This window comes from Pleurodeles waltl, chromosome 11 (assembly GCF_031143425.1).
Source record: "Pleurodeles waltl isolate 20211129_DDA chromosome 11, aPleWal1.hap1.20221129, whole genome shotgun sequence".
NCBI lineage: Eukaryota > Metazoa > Chordata > Amphibia > Caudata > Salamandridae > Pleurodeles > Pleurodeles waltl.
The window spans coordinates 917,411,268-917,427,534 of NC_090450.1; the positions used below are offsets into that span (position 1 = coordinate 917,411,268).

Sequence of the window (16,267 nt, forward strand, 5' to 3'; positions counted from 1 at the left end):
AATCCTGACCTACTAACAGCTTTTACCTTGGTGCTGTCCTGAGGCACAAAATCATAGTGACTGCAAAATAAAACATATTTCCGTATCAAGTATGTATTTTAGTTGGTTGGGCAAACATTCAATTTGAATTCAAAAGACCAGTTTTCATATTTAGTAAATACATAGTCCTCAAACATCAGCTTTGTCATTTACATTTATTACTCAAATATACAAATTGCTCACATGCACAGTTTCTTCTTCAAACGACCAGTCATTATAATCACAATTGTTGTTCCGGAGCCACCATTGTGCCAAGGCTGGATACTGTAATGACCAGGATGCCAGTGTCAGTCTTGGCAATTAGTATGCCAAGGGTGGGTCACCATTATCTGCGCAATAGCCAAAGTTAGGTTCATCATGCCCCTTGCATCTCAGTGATGGTTGCCAGTATGCCCCAGGTAGACCACAAATACCCAGAATATGTGAAGGATGACCAATATTATGGCAGAGTCAATAATACACCAGGAATGGACACAATTATTCCAGAGATGAACCCTTAGTACTTTTGATGGTACTTCAAACCATGCACAGCTTTTAGGGAGCACCACTGTTTACCAAGGAGAGACCACACCACACCGGACAGTTATTAATTTGTAAATAAAAGAGAGGTGGTGCCCTTAGCTCTGTTCAGAAGCCGGCGGGTAGTGCAATTAAAATTTTCTCGCTGAATCCCAAAGCTGGAAGTCTTAAATCCATCTCATGCCTTTTTAATCTATTGCACTCACTGCCTCTTTCTCTCAATCTTGCAGGGTCTTGATTTCTTTTGTGATGGTTTTTCCTTCTTTCTCATCCGCCCTCTTTCCAATCTGCTTTTTCCTCTTGCGTTTGGTAAATATCTGATGCAGGAATATAAGTGCCAGTCCCCAAAAATAAGTGCAGGTGGACCCCACTGGCTCCAATTAAGCACTGCCTATGGTTGCACATGCCATACCCCATCCGTTGGAAAGAAGTGAGTCTCTTAATTGTCCATGCTCTGGTTCCTGCCTCTGCTCTCCTCAGCTCCTGGCTTTATCATGTACCCAACTCACATACTTTCCCTCTGGCTCCTGCAGTCCTACACTTCCATTACCCCCACTTTGGCTCCTGCTTAGACTTCTTTCTTGGTTCACTGTTCACTGACATAGTGAGTGTCTGACTGAGCAGAGCCTACACCGTGACCAATATTCTTGTAACTTTGATAGACTGAGAGTGGGGACAGAAGATAATTATACATGCCCAGTTGGCTGACACGGTGTGTGTGTGTTTCTTGTTTAGCATGCGTCCCTACCATTGTTTTGGCTGGCTGCCACTAAAGCTCCTGAGATGAGCAATGCTATTTTCCTTAATGTGCACAGATTCTCTGAGCGTCCCCTCCGAGAGCTTCTTTAGCTTCTTTAGGATGTCAGCAAGGTACCTTGACTGGTGCCTCGGAATATTCTGTAGGCTTCTGATATTGTCTTGCCTGTCCTCACTCTTGCCACTGGAAAACTATATAGTATCTCCACCCATTGTTGACCCAGTCCCTTCCTGATCTTCACCGCCCGTAAATAATCCCATCTCAGTGGGTCAATTATTTTCTCCAAGTCAGTTGAAAGGAGCACAGCATTAGGGTGTTGCATGTCATGAGGAACTTGCAGAAGTAACTATAAACCTTTTAAGGTTCAGAGATGTGTTGCATGCGGGTATAAAACCATTTTGGTCTTCATGTATTAGTTGGGAGATGTGAGGGGGTGGTCTATTAGCCAAGGCTTTGATCAATATCTTTAAGTCGCAGTTAGCATAGATAGTGGTCTGAAATCAGTCACTGAGGCCTCTTTAGATTTAGTTTTGGGCAAGGAGACCACAAGCGCTTCCCTCATCGTCTCTGGAAGTATACCCTTGTCGTATGCTTCCATGTACAGTACAACGAATTTGGGTGCCAGGATGTCTGCAGATGACTTATAGAACTCCATAGGGAGTCCGTCTGTGCCCAGCGCTTTGCCCGTTGCCAGTTGTTTAATGGCGGCCTTGACCTCCTCTAACGTTATTGGTTCACCCAAGGGGTCCCTGTCTGCCTGTTCAAGTGTTCATAGTGGTAGTGTCTGCAATTGGTGTCCCAACATCCGCTGCAGCTCATCCTCAGGCTGCCTGAAGTGACGTGTTATAAGTTTTAAACGTGTTGTTTATGTCTGTCGGGGAATATACACATGTCCTATCTGCCACGCGGAGTCTTGTAATCGGAGTGCACTCATTTCCAGGGTGCACCAACCAGGCTAGCATTCTGCTGGATTTACCCTCCTCCTCAGATACTGAAGCCAGGTACCTCTGGTAGTTGTGACAACGCAGCCTTGCCAGTGCTTCATCATATGCCTTGTGTATTATGCAGCTATGGGAAGATCTGAGAGGGATCCACATCCCGAGATATCTATATTTTTTTCTTTTAATAACTCTGAAACTACTGAACAGATTTACATGTGCAAATTATAAAAGGGATTCTCTCGGAACCAAGATCTACCTTTCTGACAGATTTGGTGTAATTCCTTTCAGCGGTTCGTGCTGTAGCAGTGTATTAAAATTACAAACTCCCCTTAGACATTGCATGGGGAAAAGCCTTTTCCTCAGCCCCTGCTTGACAAATCACCCAGAAACTTTCCGGACAGCAGCTGAAGTGAGTGTCAAACTAGATAAATTTCATGAAGATATTGGCTATCGCCAGAGGAGAATGGATATATATATATATATATATATATATATATATATATATATATATATATTTGGTAGGTAGTTATAGTTGGGACCTACTTGCTGTAGGAAACGTATGCATTTTTTGTTTTGCCTATACCTTTAGCACCTTTTGACAAATCTTTACCAAATTTTCAAAGCTAGTTTCCCACTCACTTTAGCTGCTGTCTTGAAAGTTTCACAGTGTGTCATCTGGTGGGGACTGAGAAAAAGAGGGTGTCCCAAAACGTGTGTTCCCCATGAATTTCCCCTAGGGATTTTAACCACCACTACAGCTCGAACCACTGGATGGAATTACACCAAATTTGGCAGAAAGCTTGGTATTAGTCCAGAAAGATCTATTTTTGTGATTTGGTGCAAATCTGTCAGTACTTTTGGAGTTATTAAAGAAAAAAGATGTATTTATATCTAGGGATGCAGCTTTACAAGCCAAAAGCAAGGCCCTGATTGTCTGTCTGCAATCTGAGAGAAAAGTTGCGGCCGCAATTTTGTTTGTCAGCTCGTTCCTTTGGGGAGGGAGGGAGGGAGGGAGGAGGAAGGGGATTAAAAAGTGGTCAGGGTAGAGGTATCCTGGCCCCATAGGACTGATGGAGGGGTCTCTGAACAACCCCTCATGGGTGAGAAATTGTCAAAAAAAATTGGGGGGTACACGAGGATCTGCGGCTCCTCCGCAGCGCTCATCGTGGCTCCCATTGTAAATCCGTGTATACAAACCTCACTGTAAAAAAAAAAAAAAAAATACACCCTCACTAACTCTCCAAACCCCCCTCACACACGGCCAACCCTGTGTGTGGTGACGGTTGAATTAACGTATGGCAATTCAATATTACTTTACAATAAAGGGGAAAAAAAGATTCACTAGGAAAAAAAAGCAAAGTTTACAGGGACATTATAGAATTTAAAAAGCCTTAGAAATTCACTAAAAAACAGTTAACGTAGGTTACAGGGATGTTCTAGTTAGGTTCTCATTTTACACACACAAAGCCATAGAAATTCAACAGTTATAGTTATACTTATCTGAAGAAACTATAACTCACACACACTTTGCTTCTCAAACCAGATAAACCTCCTGCACAGATGTCCACAGTTAGCCCCTGACATGGGTGGCCTGGGAGCCCTGGACTTCAAAGCCTTCTGTATAGCGGGCCAACTACAATGGCTGTCCTACCAGCTGGCCCGTCATAACCTGTAAGAGATAAATTGTACAGTGGCGTTATGGAAGAAAGGTTTCATACATTGATTGCTCTGTCCTGGGTCCCCAAAATTACCCTCCCAGGCTACCTTACAGTTGCGAACGGCGTTGGCTTACTGGAAAATAGCTACACAATACAAAGCCTCACCAACCCCTGCGCACCCAGCATACCTTTGTGCGGTCTCCCTACCCCCTCAGGAATGATCATGGCAGCTATGCTCGGAATGTGGGAACAACAGGGACCTCCTACACTAGGGGACCTGTTTGAAGATGGCATGTTAATGCTGCACTCAGACTTTGTACAAGTACATGATCTATCTGACACTCTTTTTAACCCGTGCTAAAATACTGACCTATGTACACACTTATTGGGCACCACAGGGAGCAGAACCAGTAGCACACAAAGCCCTTTAGACACAACACACAATGGGTCACAGCAGACATCTCATTCAGTGGCTATACCGAGGGATTCGAGCACATCTCCACACATCTTTAGATATGTTGCAAACTAAGTGGGCAACTGATTTAGATAGGGACATTACGGTTAAGGAGTGGACTTACATGTTACAATGTGCTAAAAAAGTATCCCGCAATCCTAGATTTAAGCTGATCCAATTTGACCTTTTCCATTGTGCATACCTCACTCCACATAGGCTCAATAGAATGTATCACACGAAAACGGCACAGTCCCCTTGGTGTCATACCATTGATGCCGACCTTCTCCATGTGCTCTGGATGTGTCCGTCCCTCTCACAGTACTGGGCTACAATCAGAGCCACTCTGTTGGAGATCACCGAGGTGACAGTGGAACTGGCGCCTTCTTATTTCCTCCTGCGGTGGCAACCTAACACATGTGGCTCTAAGGTAACTTCGCAATTCATAGATCTGGCTATGCTATTGGCAAAATGACAAATAACGAGGCGCTGGAAGTCGCCGCATGCACCAACCATCCATTCATGGAGAGAGAGAAAGTCTTACGCTGGAGCGAGGCTGAAAGTTCAGCTCTTAGGAGAGAACAATATAGGGGGTTGAGAAGGAACCAATATCTCGAGAGTGGGACACACTAGTAGAATGAGGCACAGAATTAGTAGAATTGAGGAGAACAGCGTCCCTTAGGGAGACTGAATGAGGAGAGAGAAGACATGTTGAGGCTTAACCTAACAGCGAACCAAGGAGCTCATTTTTTTTTTTTGGGCCCTCACTCTCCCCCACATAAGGCTCACAATGTGTGGGGGTGTTTGTAAACAGATCACATATGTTACACCCCCTTCCACTCCCCCCTTCTAGTAGACGTACTCCTGCGAGGCACATCGATACCGGCAACATAGATGGCTTAACTCATATACTTATTAACGAAAGCGGGGAGGTAAGGATAGGGATTTGTTGTTCTCCATTACTGTTAAATAATATATGAATATCCAGTTCCACTTGCAGGTCTGGAATTTCGATCATATGGCTATATTTCTGCTTCATATGTAGAGATAGTTGAACTATGCGATGTATGCTGAACTGTACTAAGGTAGAAAACCAATAAAAGTTTGTTAAAAAAAAAAAAACTCAACACACACACACAATGTTCACTAAAAAATGAAAGGTTACAGGGATGTTATAGTTAGGTTCACTTTTTGCACACAGAAAGCCATGGAAATTCAACAGTTATAGTTGTACTTAGCTGAAAGAACTATAACTCATGCAGTAAAGTCCCTTCAGGCCAGAGTTAGTTTCTTAACATAAGTATAATTGTTAACGTCCCTGTAACCTTTGTTTTTAGTGAATATATATACGTATGTGCGTGTATACATATCTTTAGTGCTGTAAATGCACTGTGTTCTCTCTGCAAAGAAATCATGAAATAAAGGCAAGAGACAGGTACGATTCGTGCTATTCCTGTGGGGTGTTTACAGTACATCATTCTACTTTGGGTGACTAGCGTTTTCACTTCCTATACTGCTTTACTTTTTCCTCGTAAAGGTGAAAGTAGATTTTAGTGGGTGAATGATACTCTCGGATAGTTTTCTGGCTTGATTATTCCGTTACTATCGTGTATTATAACATGTTTGAATCCACTCTATGCCATACTTGGGAAAGACAGAAGTGGCCAAGAAACATCTTAAAATCTCCTTTCACAAAAGTAATTTTACTTTCAGCTGCTGTTTTGATTCACATTGCAAAGAATTACTAGGATCCGTTTGATGTTTACATTTTTTTTTTTTTAAGTGATTTTTTTCATATCAATTTCAGAAACCGTTGAGTTTGACAGTTCTTCGTGAGGGCAAGAAAGTCCATTTAGGGCTCACGCCTCAACGATGGAGTGGAAAAGGACTGCTGGGGTAAGGATTCTTCAACTGCACTTCTACTTTGGATTTTGTACTAACCTTTAAAAATGTTGGCCTGCTGAATGAGTTTGTGGCTTAGAATAGACTAAGAAAATCATCTTTAACAAAAATGTGTGGATCCACACATACAGGTGACCTTCTGACTTCATGCGTATCACAGATTTCATGGCCAGCAGTGGATTTGTATTTGTTACTTTTTCTAAAATTAAAATTATTCTAATCTCTCATCATTTAATGTACAGTGGCTAATGCAGGCTCTTTGCTTCATTTCCAGGTGTAACATCATACCCCTGAAGAGATGAGCATAAGATCACAACTGGGCTATTTTTGTTTGCCGTTTGGATTTTTCTATGGGGAAGAGGTGCTCGTTGAACATTTATGAATTTTATTTTGAAATAATTCAATACCTGATCCTTCAGACTGCAGAGATTTTTCCAACTGAGAAATGTCAACCACACCAGTCTCATGCATAGGCAAGAGAACAAGGAAAACGTGAATGCAGCTTTTATCCACATTTGATTATTCTGGCAATTCCTTATTGACATAGTATGGTGCTTCTTCTCAGCTATTCTGGCTCAGTGGAATTGTTCACAATAGAATTGTCATTAAAAAAAATGGTTGATTACACTGCTCTTAATGATCTTTACTGATTCTTCAGTATTTATACAAGACAAAGAAACTGATTTGAACCTTTCTAGCCCCTTTGCCCCTCTTTTCCCTTACCTGAGGCTTTATTGAGGGCCCAAGTCACTTCCAAATGACATCTGTTCCCCCTACTCGAACTGAAAGCTGGACTGTCACTTTCTTTTAGGTTCCTTTTCTGCTTGGCCCCAGTCATTTTTTTCAAACTCTACTTTCTGAGGCTACCCCATCAGAGCTCAGAAGCCATTCACAAGGATCTATATTCTATCAACCGTTGGTATCCACCATCTTGTAAGTCAGTTCTTCTGACATGAGCCTCCGAGCCCTTGAGTATTTGCCACTGGTAAGATTCCTAAATTCATTTGCTTAGAATATTCAGCAGGTAGCCCTTGTCACCTAACTTAATCTTTAGATCCTCATTATAAATACACTTGCACTTGAGGGCAAAAATATTCAGCTTTTAACCTAGGATCAATCATGTGTACTTAGCATGTGTGGCTGTAGACACACATGCTCTGCATACTTCTGTCATTTAATGTTAGGCTTGATCTTAGGCTTAATCTTGCAATTTGATTTTCTTCAACGATGTCTTTTAAGTCATGAGGTCTCGGTGGATTCTCCTATGGATGTAGATGAACATGGTCCTTCTTAGATTTTTTTTTTTTTCCCTGCCATCCAGCATGTTGGTCTTAACAGCTTTCAGTTCCTGTTGCGGCTTCGAGTCCATGACTTCCTCCTCAATGCGAGAAGACTCTTCAATGCTTTTTGTTTTTTCACTTGTGATGCTGATCCCATCCATCTGTCCCATCGACGAATGAACTCCCCTCTCAGCCGTCGGGGCGTTTCAGGCCACTGCGTCCTCCAGACTCCCTTCAGAGAATGAAGACACTTTTGAAGTAATGGAACGGACGCCTTTAAAGAGATGCCCTTAGTCTCACTCTAATTATCCCTGGGCCAATCTCCAGCCGTTTACAACTTGTGCCTCTCACCGGACCATGATGAGAGCTGCTGCCATAAGTAACTGGTGCGTAAGCATTATGGGTGTTGCCCTGCCATCATGGGGAGAAAGAGGAGGACATTTGAGCAGCTTAGCACAAGTTACCAGATGCTTGTGATGTTTTAGTGTAGATGGTTTTATTTTTTTGAGTGAGGGGTTGGTGCAAGGAAAAGAGCCCATCACATGTCCCGAACGAGAAAGACATCACCTTAGAGACAGTGACATCACACTGATCGGCGAGGCTAGGTTAAGCAGTGTTAAATAGGTTTGCAATTGGGTATATACTGCTGTGACCCAGGGTGATGTCAGCAGAACTCCTTTCAAGCAAAGAGGGGTGGAGCACACCGATGAGTTGAAGAAAGGAGTGGGTGGTGACCAGCTTAGTGAGGGCTCCTCCTTCACTGTTGGTTAAAACTGTCTCCACTGAACGGGTTAGGCCTTCATCATGCACTGTTGGTTCAGTAAAAGTAAACCGCCCCTGACTTCAGCAATGACAACCATCAGTTGATTGATGTGTTATTGTTGCTGCAGTTCCACGCTTTATTCTGAGTTTTTCAGCTGTGCTGGGAGCTCACATTAATGACCGAAAAATAGGGTGAAACTGGTTTTATAACCAAGTTAGGCATGTATGAAGATGTGAAACCGAAAGTGCAGCACCACTGCTGTTTTTCAGTCCTTAATGGGAAATCCAAGCACAGATGAAATCAGAATCTGTAAGGATTCTATGCTTATCTTCCTCTCCCACTGGTTCTGTATGTGGTCAGGAAGCTGAGGCAAACATCCCTCACCCTCATCATGGTGGCTCCAACATAGGCCAGACAGCAGTGGTTTGCCACCCTGCTTGAGATGTCCATTGTCCCACACAGGAAGCTCCCCAGCAGGCCGGATCTTCTCACTCAAGACCACAGCAAGGACAGGCACCCAGACCCCAAGCAGCTTAAATGAGCTATCTGCCTCCTGAGGTCATAGAGTTTGGTTACTTAGGGCCTTCACAAGCTTGTAGCCCCACTTCATGCACCTGCTATGCTGGTAAGTGGAAATATGTTGTGCAATACTGTACCCCAGACAACATTAACACTCTCCTTCCTACACCTTCAGAGGTCGGAATTAGTTTATACATCAATCCGGCAATACCCAGACGCTATTGCTGCATTCATGCAGAACAGGAAACACACTTCAGTCTTCAAAATTCCTACTATCAAAGCCTTTATGGAAGGCCTTAAGCAAGTAATCCCACCGAGGGTACTTCCTGCCCCAGTCTAGAACCTTGACATTGTCCTAACTAATGTGGCCACCCTGCGAGCCCCTGCATACATGCCCCCTGGAGTTCTTCTCTTGGAAGGTTGCCTTCATTATCAGTCACCTCACTGAGACGCTTCAGCAAATCCCAGGCTCTCACTCTTCAGAAACCCTTTTTTCCAAGTCCACAAGAACAAAGTGGTCTTCGGAACCAGTCTTAAGGTTTTCCCCAAGGTGGTCTCTCCTTTCAACTTTAACCAATCCATTGAGCTCCCAGTCTTCTTCCTAAGATCTGACTCAGTAGATGAAAGAGCACTACACACACTTCATGTTAAGTGTGCTTTCCTGTATCACATTGACAGGACCAAATCCTTTCACAATACTTAACAGCTATTTGTAGCTTTCTCCCAGCCTCAGAAGGGCCACACCATTTGTAAGGCAAGATTTGCCAGGTTGTTTGTTAAATACATCCAGACCTGCATTGCTAAAGCTAAAAGAACCCTACCTTCCCACCCTAAGCCACACTCCACCCACAAGTGGGGCGCTACTTTGGCTTTCCTGGGGAACATGCCCGTAGAGACCGTATGTAGAGCTGCCACTTTGTCCACTCCATACACTTTTGTGAAAAATTATTGGGTGGACGTCCTATAAAGAGAACAGGCCACAGTTGGTCAGTCTCTTTAGGAATTAGTTTCAGACCTCTGCGCCATCCATGTTACTTGCACTGTTCGTGGCATGTAGATTCACATGCGCTCACCGTCCTCCCTGAATGCCAGTGATTGTTACAGATATCTTTCTCTTTAGGGTTATTATTTATACTTACATGGTTACTGTTGTTCCTGAACACAGTACTCCATACTTACTCTCACTGCTAACAATGGAGTCAGTGACCATGCTCATCTAAATCCAAAGGAGGAGTCACTGAGATGTCAAGACCTCGTTCTCGAAAGACTTCTTTGAAGAAAAACATCTTGTAATGTCTGTGCCTAACACTAGATGGCAGGAGTATACTGAGCATATAATCTATAGCACTACTTGCAACAAACAGATGCTTACAGAGTAAGTAACATATTCCTACTGGTATATGCCATTTTTGTATTTCCTTTACAAATATATATCTTTATAAGAATAAGCACTTCTTAATAATAAGGTTTGACACCTAAATGTAGAAACCTAAATACAACAACTTTGAAATAAACTTCAGAACATTAAATACCTAAAATTTGAAATAATACATAAATGCACATTTTGTTAAAAATGTAAATACCTAAAAGTTTAAACTTAAATGACGAAGCCCTTGCAGCAAATGTCCAATTATGCGTCCTACAGAAGCAAATCACTGCCATAACTGTGTTCTTGGCCAGTGTCCCTTTGGACTTGGTTGGCTTCATCACTGGACGCTGTGACCTGGTGAACATCCTTGGGCCAGAGACTGTTTGATTGACCCGAGTTAGAAAGCTCTGACTTAAAGTAAGAAGGGATGCTCCATTTAAAATAAACAATTTGAACCCTATTCTTCCTTGGTTGGCTGTAGTTTCCAGACCCTTGTTTTCTGTTTCGAATTAAAGTTACCATCACACCCATACTAAATGCAAGGTGGATCATGCCACTAGAAAAGCACTAAAGAAATTTGTAATAGGTGGCATTTTGTTTTCTTAGATGATGCCTTTCCCAAGACACTGGTTTACTATACACATACACCCGTTAATGAGGATTGTTCCACTCTACTTGTTCTAAACTAGTCCATTCCAGCTTCCATTTGCCTTGGGAAGAGGACATCAGAGCTAATGTAAAGTTTGGAGCTTGAGCTGACAGGTGAAATGCCTTACCTTAGCATCTTGGAAGTAAAATAACCACTGAAGTCAAATTGTATCATCCTGGAAGGCCAGTGAAATACATCAGTGGTCTTTTATACACCCCGTCAAATTCCACAGAACCCACGTGGCCTTTAACAGTTCAGAAAATGAGTCACGTTGGTCTGGTTATTAATCATAACTATTTAAGTGCCCACAGATATTTGTATTGTGTTACATTTCATTTCGTCACAGAAGTGATTTCATTTTCATTGTTTGCTTTGTTCAGTGGTAAAAAAGTTAAATGTTGGTTTGAGGGAATTCTTTTGTTTCTTGTGCCTATAATATGGTTGAGTGTAGTTTAAAGAATCTAGTCTGCATGGTCCTGGGAAGTTGCAGAAGTACTGGGGATGAATAGCACTTGAATTAGTGTTTGATGGTGACGTCAATGTATTTCAAATTATGCACAAATAATTAAAAGGTGAATGTGAAGACCTTTGTTTACATCTGAGCTGACTAGGTTGATAAAGTTTGAACAGAACACACCAATAGTGCAGAAGGATCCCGAACCTCTTGTACAAAATCAGGCATATCAATTGCCATGATGGTTTGACATGGGCACAGCAGTATATTGTAATGAGTTCAAGTTGCAGTACTCCAGATGTATATAAAAGGATATTTAGCTGCAGCTTAGAATGATAAGGAGACCGTCTCGGGAGCTGTTCAATCTTGTGTCTGCCATAGTCAAAGTAAGAAGAACACTCTAGAGGATGTAAGGGAACCTCCGCTTCCGTGTCAGCTTCAAATCCACCTGAATCATGTGTTAGCCTATATTCCTTGGACCAATTTATCATGATTTGTCTCAGGCAGGTGTCCAGGTTGATACACCGGACTGAAGTTGTTCTCTCTCGTTCTAGAACAATAAAAAAGTCAACTTCACAATTTATGAAATTGCCACATAGTTCTCCCTGGTCTCATTCTTACTTTATCCTGCCTTGACTATTACTTTACCCTACTAATTGGTCTTCCTACCTGTTCACTTACTCCTCTAAGATCTCTCCTTAATTCTGTCTTCTCTTTAAATCTCCTACTGCTAGACTTTATTCCCAACCTTAGTTCTCTTCAATGCTGCCTTTCTCTCTCCATCTCCAATAGCATTTTTCACGCATCTTCTTTCAATATGTTCTTGATGTGCCACCAATTTACTACATTTCTGTTGCTCTGTCTCCGGTTTAGACTGCCACCGCTTCCCCCCCGCTTCTCAGACTTTAATCTTTTGCCATCCTTGCCCTTAACTTGGGGAACCTGTTACCTTTTCTTGTACAATGCCCATTCTTGTACTTATTTTTGATGCCTCTGAAAGCCACCTACTTTGGGGTTTTCTCTTATACATTCTAGCATTTCTTTTTGGCGTAACACAGTTGCCTTTTTCTGCACCCTTATTGTTTTTGTTATTTACCATGTAAAATGCGTGTTACTGTTCTCTCTACGTTGCATATGTGTACGCGCTTTATAAATAAAATGAAGGGAAATGAAAATTGGGTGAGGTTCCACAGGGACCCCCTCTTCCACAAGCCTGTACTCTTGATTGTAGAAGCCTGTCAATGGCATCATTACAATGGTCACTGTTGGATTTTCCTTTCTACCAAGGTTTTAGTCAAATGCACATCTGACGGGAAACACAAACGCAGATTAATCTTGTCTAAAAAAAATATATATATATGTATACATTGTATATTATACATATCGACTACAAACAACATGGATGGTGAGTAACTTAATGATTCTAAATGAGTTGAAGTTAGGAATTCAGGCTGGTGCAAAAATCACTGTAAATGATCTGTTGTTCAGATGTTGAGGTTTTAATCTGGGTGGAATAACTGAGTTGATGCAAATTAAGACTCTGGCTGCAGCTTGGATGATCCACTAGAACTGGAACAACAAACCGGTGCTCTGTAGTCTTCTAAATCCTGGACTACTCTGTGAAATTAATAACTTACATAAACCCACTCACCCCACTGTCTCTACCAAGGATCTGTCACAAAGTACACAAATTAGATACACAATAGGGCAAGCTAATAATCCCTCAGGAGATAGGAATGAGTATATATAAAGTGTAACACAACTCCTCAAGGAGTAACTCATCAATATGCTTATACAAAGTTACACGTTGGTTAAACTAAATCCAACCTAAATGCATTTTATGTATACATAAACAAGTCCGTGGTACAAGGATATGGGTGTACTCTGTGCCAAGTGCATAAAATGATTTTTTAAAAAAACACTTGCACTCTCTCCAAGTAGTGGTAGCCCACAAGTGTATCCACAAGATGCACTTCCTCACATGCCACGCCACAACATATGTTTCTGGGTTCCGACTACCGGGTCTTCCCCCTACCTGGTGATGTACTCCACTTCAGATCTGGGATACTGGCATAGACGGCCCTTAACCGTCACAGTTGAGCTCTTTTTCTAAAGGCCACCTTCTGATGTTCGACCAACTCGGGAAAGATCACAACTTTCTACCTGGCAACTTTCTTACGTGCGGACAGCTACACAATGCCTTCTACATGCTGTGGTTGACACAGGATGAAGAACCGCCTAACTACGCTGTTCTTTGGGTGCTTCTTGCCATGGGGGAAGGTGGCCATCTGATCACATGGCTCTACAGAGCCATACTTAACCACATCAGGATTTCTCTTGGTCCCCTGTGTGAGGTAGACTTGGGGAGGGCATTGCATGATAGGGAGTGGTGCCAAACGCTGGCCTGTCCACCTACTGTCTCCAGGAACACCATGTTCAAAAACATACAGTTTTATGTTCTTTGCCAGACATACCTCATAGAACAGAGATTCGGCATAGAAGCTTGCACAAATTTCAACCATGCATATTAGTGAGTCCATCCATTTAGCATGGACTCTGTTAGTGAATCCGGGCAATCATAAATAAGTGGATAGTCTTTTAAATCATGATGTAAGGGATATTAATGTCGGGGTGGTTTAACCATTGATGCTAAGGAGTTTCTCAGACAGAAATGAAAGGAACCCAGAATGACATGTAGCATGTGAATACAGTGCTGGATGGGAAGGAGGACCACTGTCACTCGAAGATGATCCTGATAACATTGTTGTCCTGGAGGACCAGATCATCCCTTCTGATAGAGACTTCTAACCGCAAATTCCTCACTTTTGAATATTCCCCAGGTGCTACACTGAACCTGGAAAATCTTGAGCAGCCCCTCTGCATGCCGGTAGATGGCGATAGTCATCTCCTTGTCAACGTCATCCGCATTGGAAGTGATGTGCATTGTGCCTATATAGGTTCCACCCTGGGGCGTTGACATCAATTCCTTTATTACGTACCAACAGCACAGACCCTGAGAGCTGCCTCAGTCAACATTTTATTGCGTTTAGCTCCTAGTGTTCTAGAGACATGTCTCCCAACAAACCCATGGGATTTAAACTGTGTGAAGAATGTCACAGACAGATGTCTGTCTCTGACCCACACTTGGTTTGCCGGTGGTGACTGGGGTCAGGCCACAACCCCAAGCTCTGCACCATGCATCTGAAGGTGATCTGCAAGCAGGCAAGGAAGCTCCTGGTGATGCAGCAGAAGAAGGTTCTGCGCCAATCCCAAGGGAGCTCTTGGGGCCCAATCCTGTGGATGATTATCATCCTTGCGGAGGCACAGCCAAGATCACCTTTCAGTGTGGACTGTACACCACTGACTCACTAGGCAGGGCCATGGCCTCTATGGTGGCACACTGCTTCCAGGCCTGGTTCAGGTCCACTTGGTTTTCAAGAGATGTTATTGGTCTCTGGTAGACAGGTTGACAGCTCCCACCTATTTGGCGACAAGGTTGTCATGGTGCTAGCACTTCAAAGAGAAGTGGGTCACTGCCAGACCCATGGGCCTTTCTTTCAGTTCTCAGTACAGAAACAGTCCTTTCATCCATTTAGTGGCCATGGCCGGGGCTCTAATGGGTGTCCATATTGCCAACCTTATCCTACAGGCCAGCAAGCTTCCCGGTCCTTTCATGGCATGGACGAAGAGGATGCAAGGCCCACAGTCAGTATACTGTACAGTCCCTCACCCCTATGGCTGCTGCAGCCAATAAACCTCCTTATTGGGTACTCAACACAACACACCCTTTGATTTAGTGGCATATTCAGGCACACATGCCCCAATGGCAAGCAGTAACCTCTGACGAGTGGGTGCTCCATAGTGCGCAGAGACATTATGCCCTTCAGTTCCTGGAAACCCTGCCACCCTTGCCACCATTCCCAGAAAGGCTGACGGAGGACCACTTCTCCTTGCTCAGTCAGGAGTGCAGGTTCTGATGGCCAAAGGAACCATTGAGAGGGTGCCAGCATCAGAGTAGGGTGTGGTTGTTTTCCCCACTACTTTCTGGTGCCGAAAAAGGACAGTCCTCTGTCCTATTCTGGATCTTCACCCTCTCAACTCCGTCCAATGGAAAGAGAGATTCAAGATGCTCATCTTGGTTCCGGTTCTGTGTACCCTGGAGACTGGATGGTAGCATTGTACCTCCACGACATGCATTTCCACATTCTTGTCCTGAAGGCCCACAGGCATTACCTGTGGTTCATGGAAGGCCAGGAGTATTTCCAGTTTGGTGTGCTCCCCTTTGGCCTCACCAGTTCCCTTCAAGTGTTCACAAAATTGATGTAAGCGGTTGAATCACATCTGCAGAGAGCAGGGGTCCGAGTCTTTCACTCCCTTGACAACTAGCTGTTGAAGGTGGGCTCGCCCTAGGCAGTCAGCGCCCACCTGCAGACTGCGGCGAACCTTCTGCATGTTGACAGCGTTCCCCGTGCATTTCCACACCTATCCTCCTTAGAGGAGAGTCTAGGACATTTGGGCTATGATCCAGATGTTTTGACCGCTGTTCTGGATTCTGGTGAGACTGACTCTGACTCTGAGGCTTCTGGTCTGATGGGCTCCTGCATCCTGTTGGGAAGGTACATTCCATGGCACATGCAGACTCTGCTGTGGGTTCCGAAGTCTCAGTGGGCAACACACCAGAGTAATCTCTCCAACCTGGTCCAGATTTTAGAGGAGTCTACAAAAGATCTGCAGTGGTGGCTGACAAGCAGCGATTGGATTACAGACAGAATCCTTACCCTTCCACACCCATAGCTCACAGTGGGGACCAATGTCTGGGTTGGGGGCGGCCATCGAGGGGTGGTGGAGATCAGAGGACCCTCGTCTCCAGCAGAATCTCCACTTCATTTGAATTTTCTCGACCTGAGGGCTGTCTGCGTCACATTGAAGGCCTTTCTCCAATCCAACAAGGTTAAGCTAGTTCAGG

The 16,267-nt window shown here is 43.6% G+C and overlaps 1 protein-coding gene across 2 annotated transcripts in view; it reads left to right on the forward strand.

Annotated features, from left to right (window-relative positions):
• Positions 1 to 6,894, forward strand: part of PSMD9 (proteasome 26S subunit, non-ATPase 9) — an 83,462-nt gene extending 76,568 nt beyond the window's left edge. For both annotated transcript variants that reach the window (XM_069214919.1, XM_069214920.1), the window contains exons 5-6: positions 6,173 to 6,261; positions 6,542 to 6,894. In XM_069214919.1, the coding sequence (XP_069071020.1) occupies positions 6,173 to 6,261; positions 6,542 to 6,569 (117 nt within the window). In that variant the 3' untranslated portion in view covers positions 6,570 to 6,894. The remainder of the gene's footprint in view (positions 1 to 6,172; positions 6,262 to 6,541) is intronic.
• The last annotated feature ends 9,373 nt before the right edge of the window (positions 6,895 to 16,267 follow it).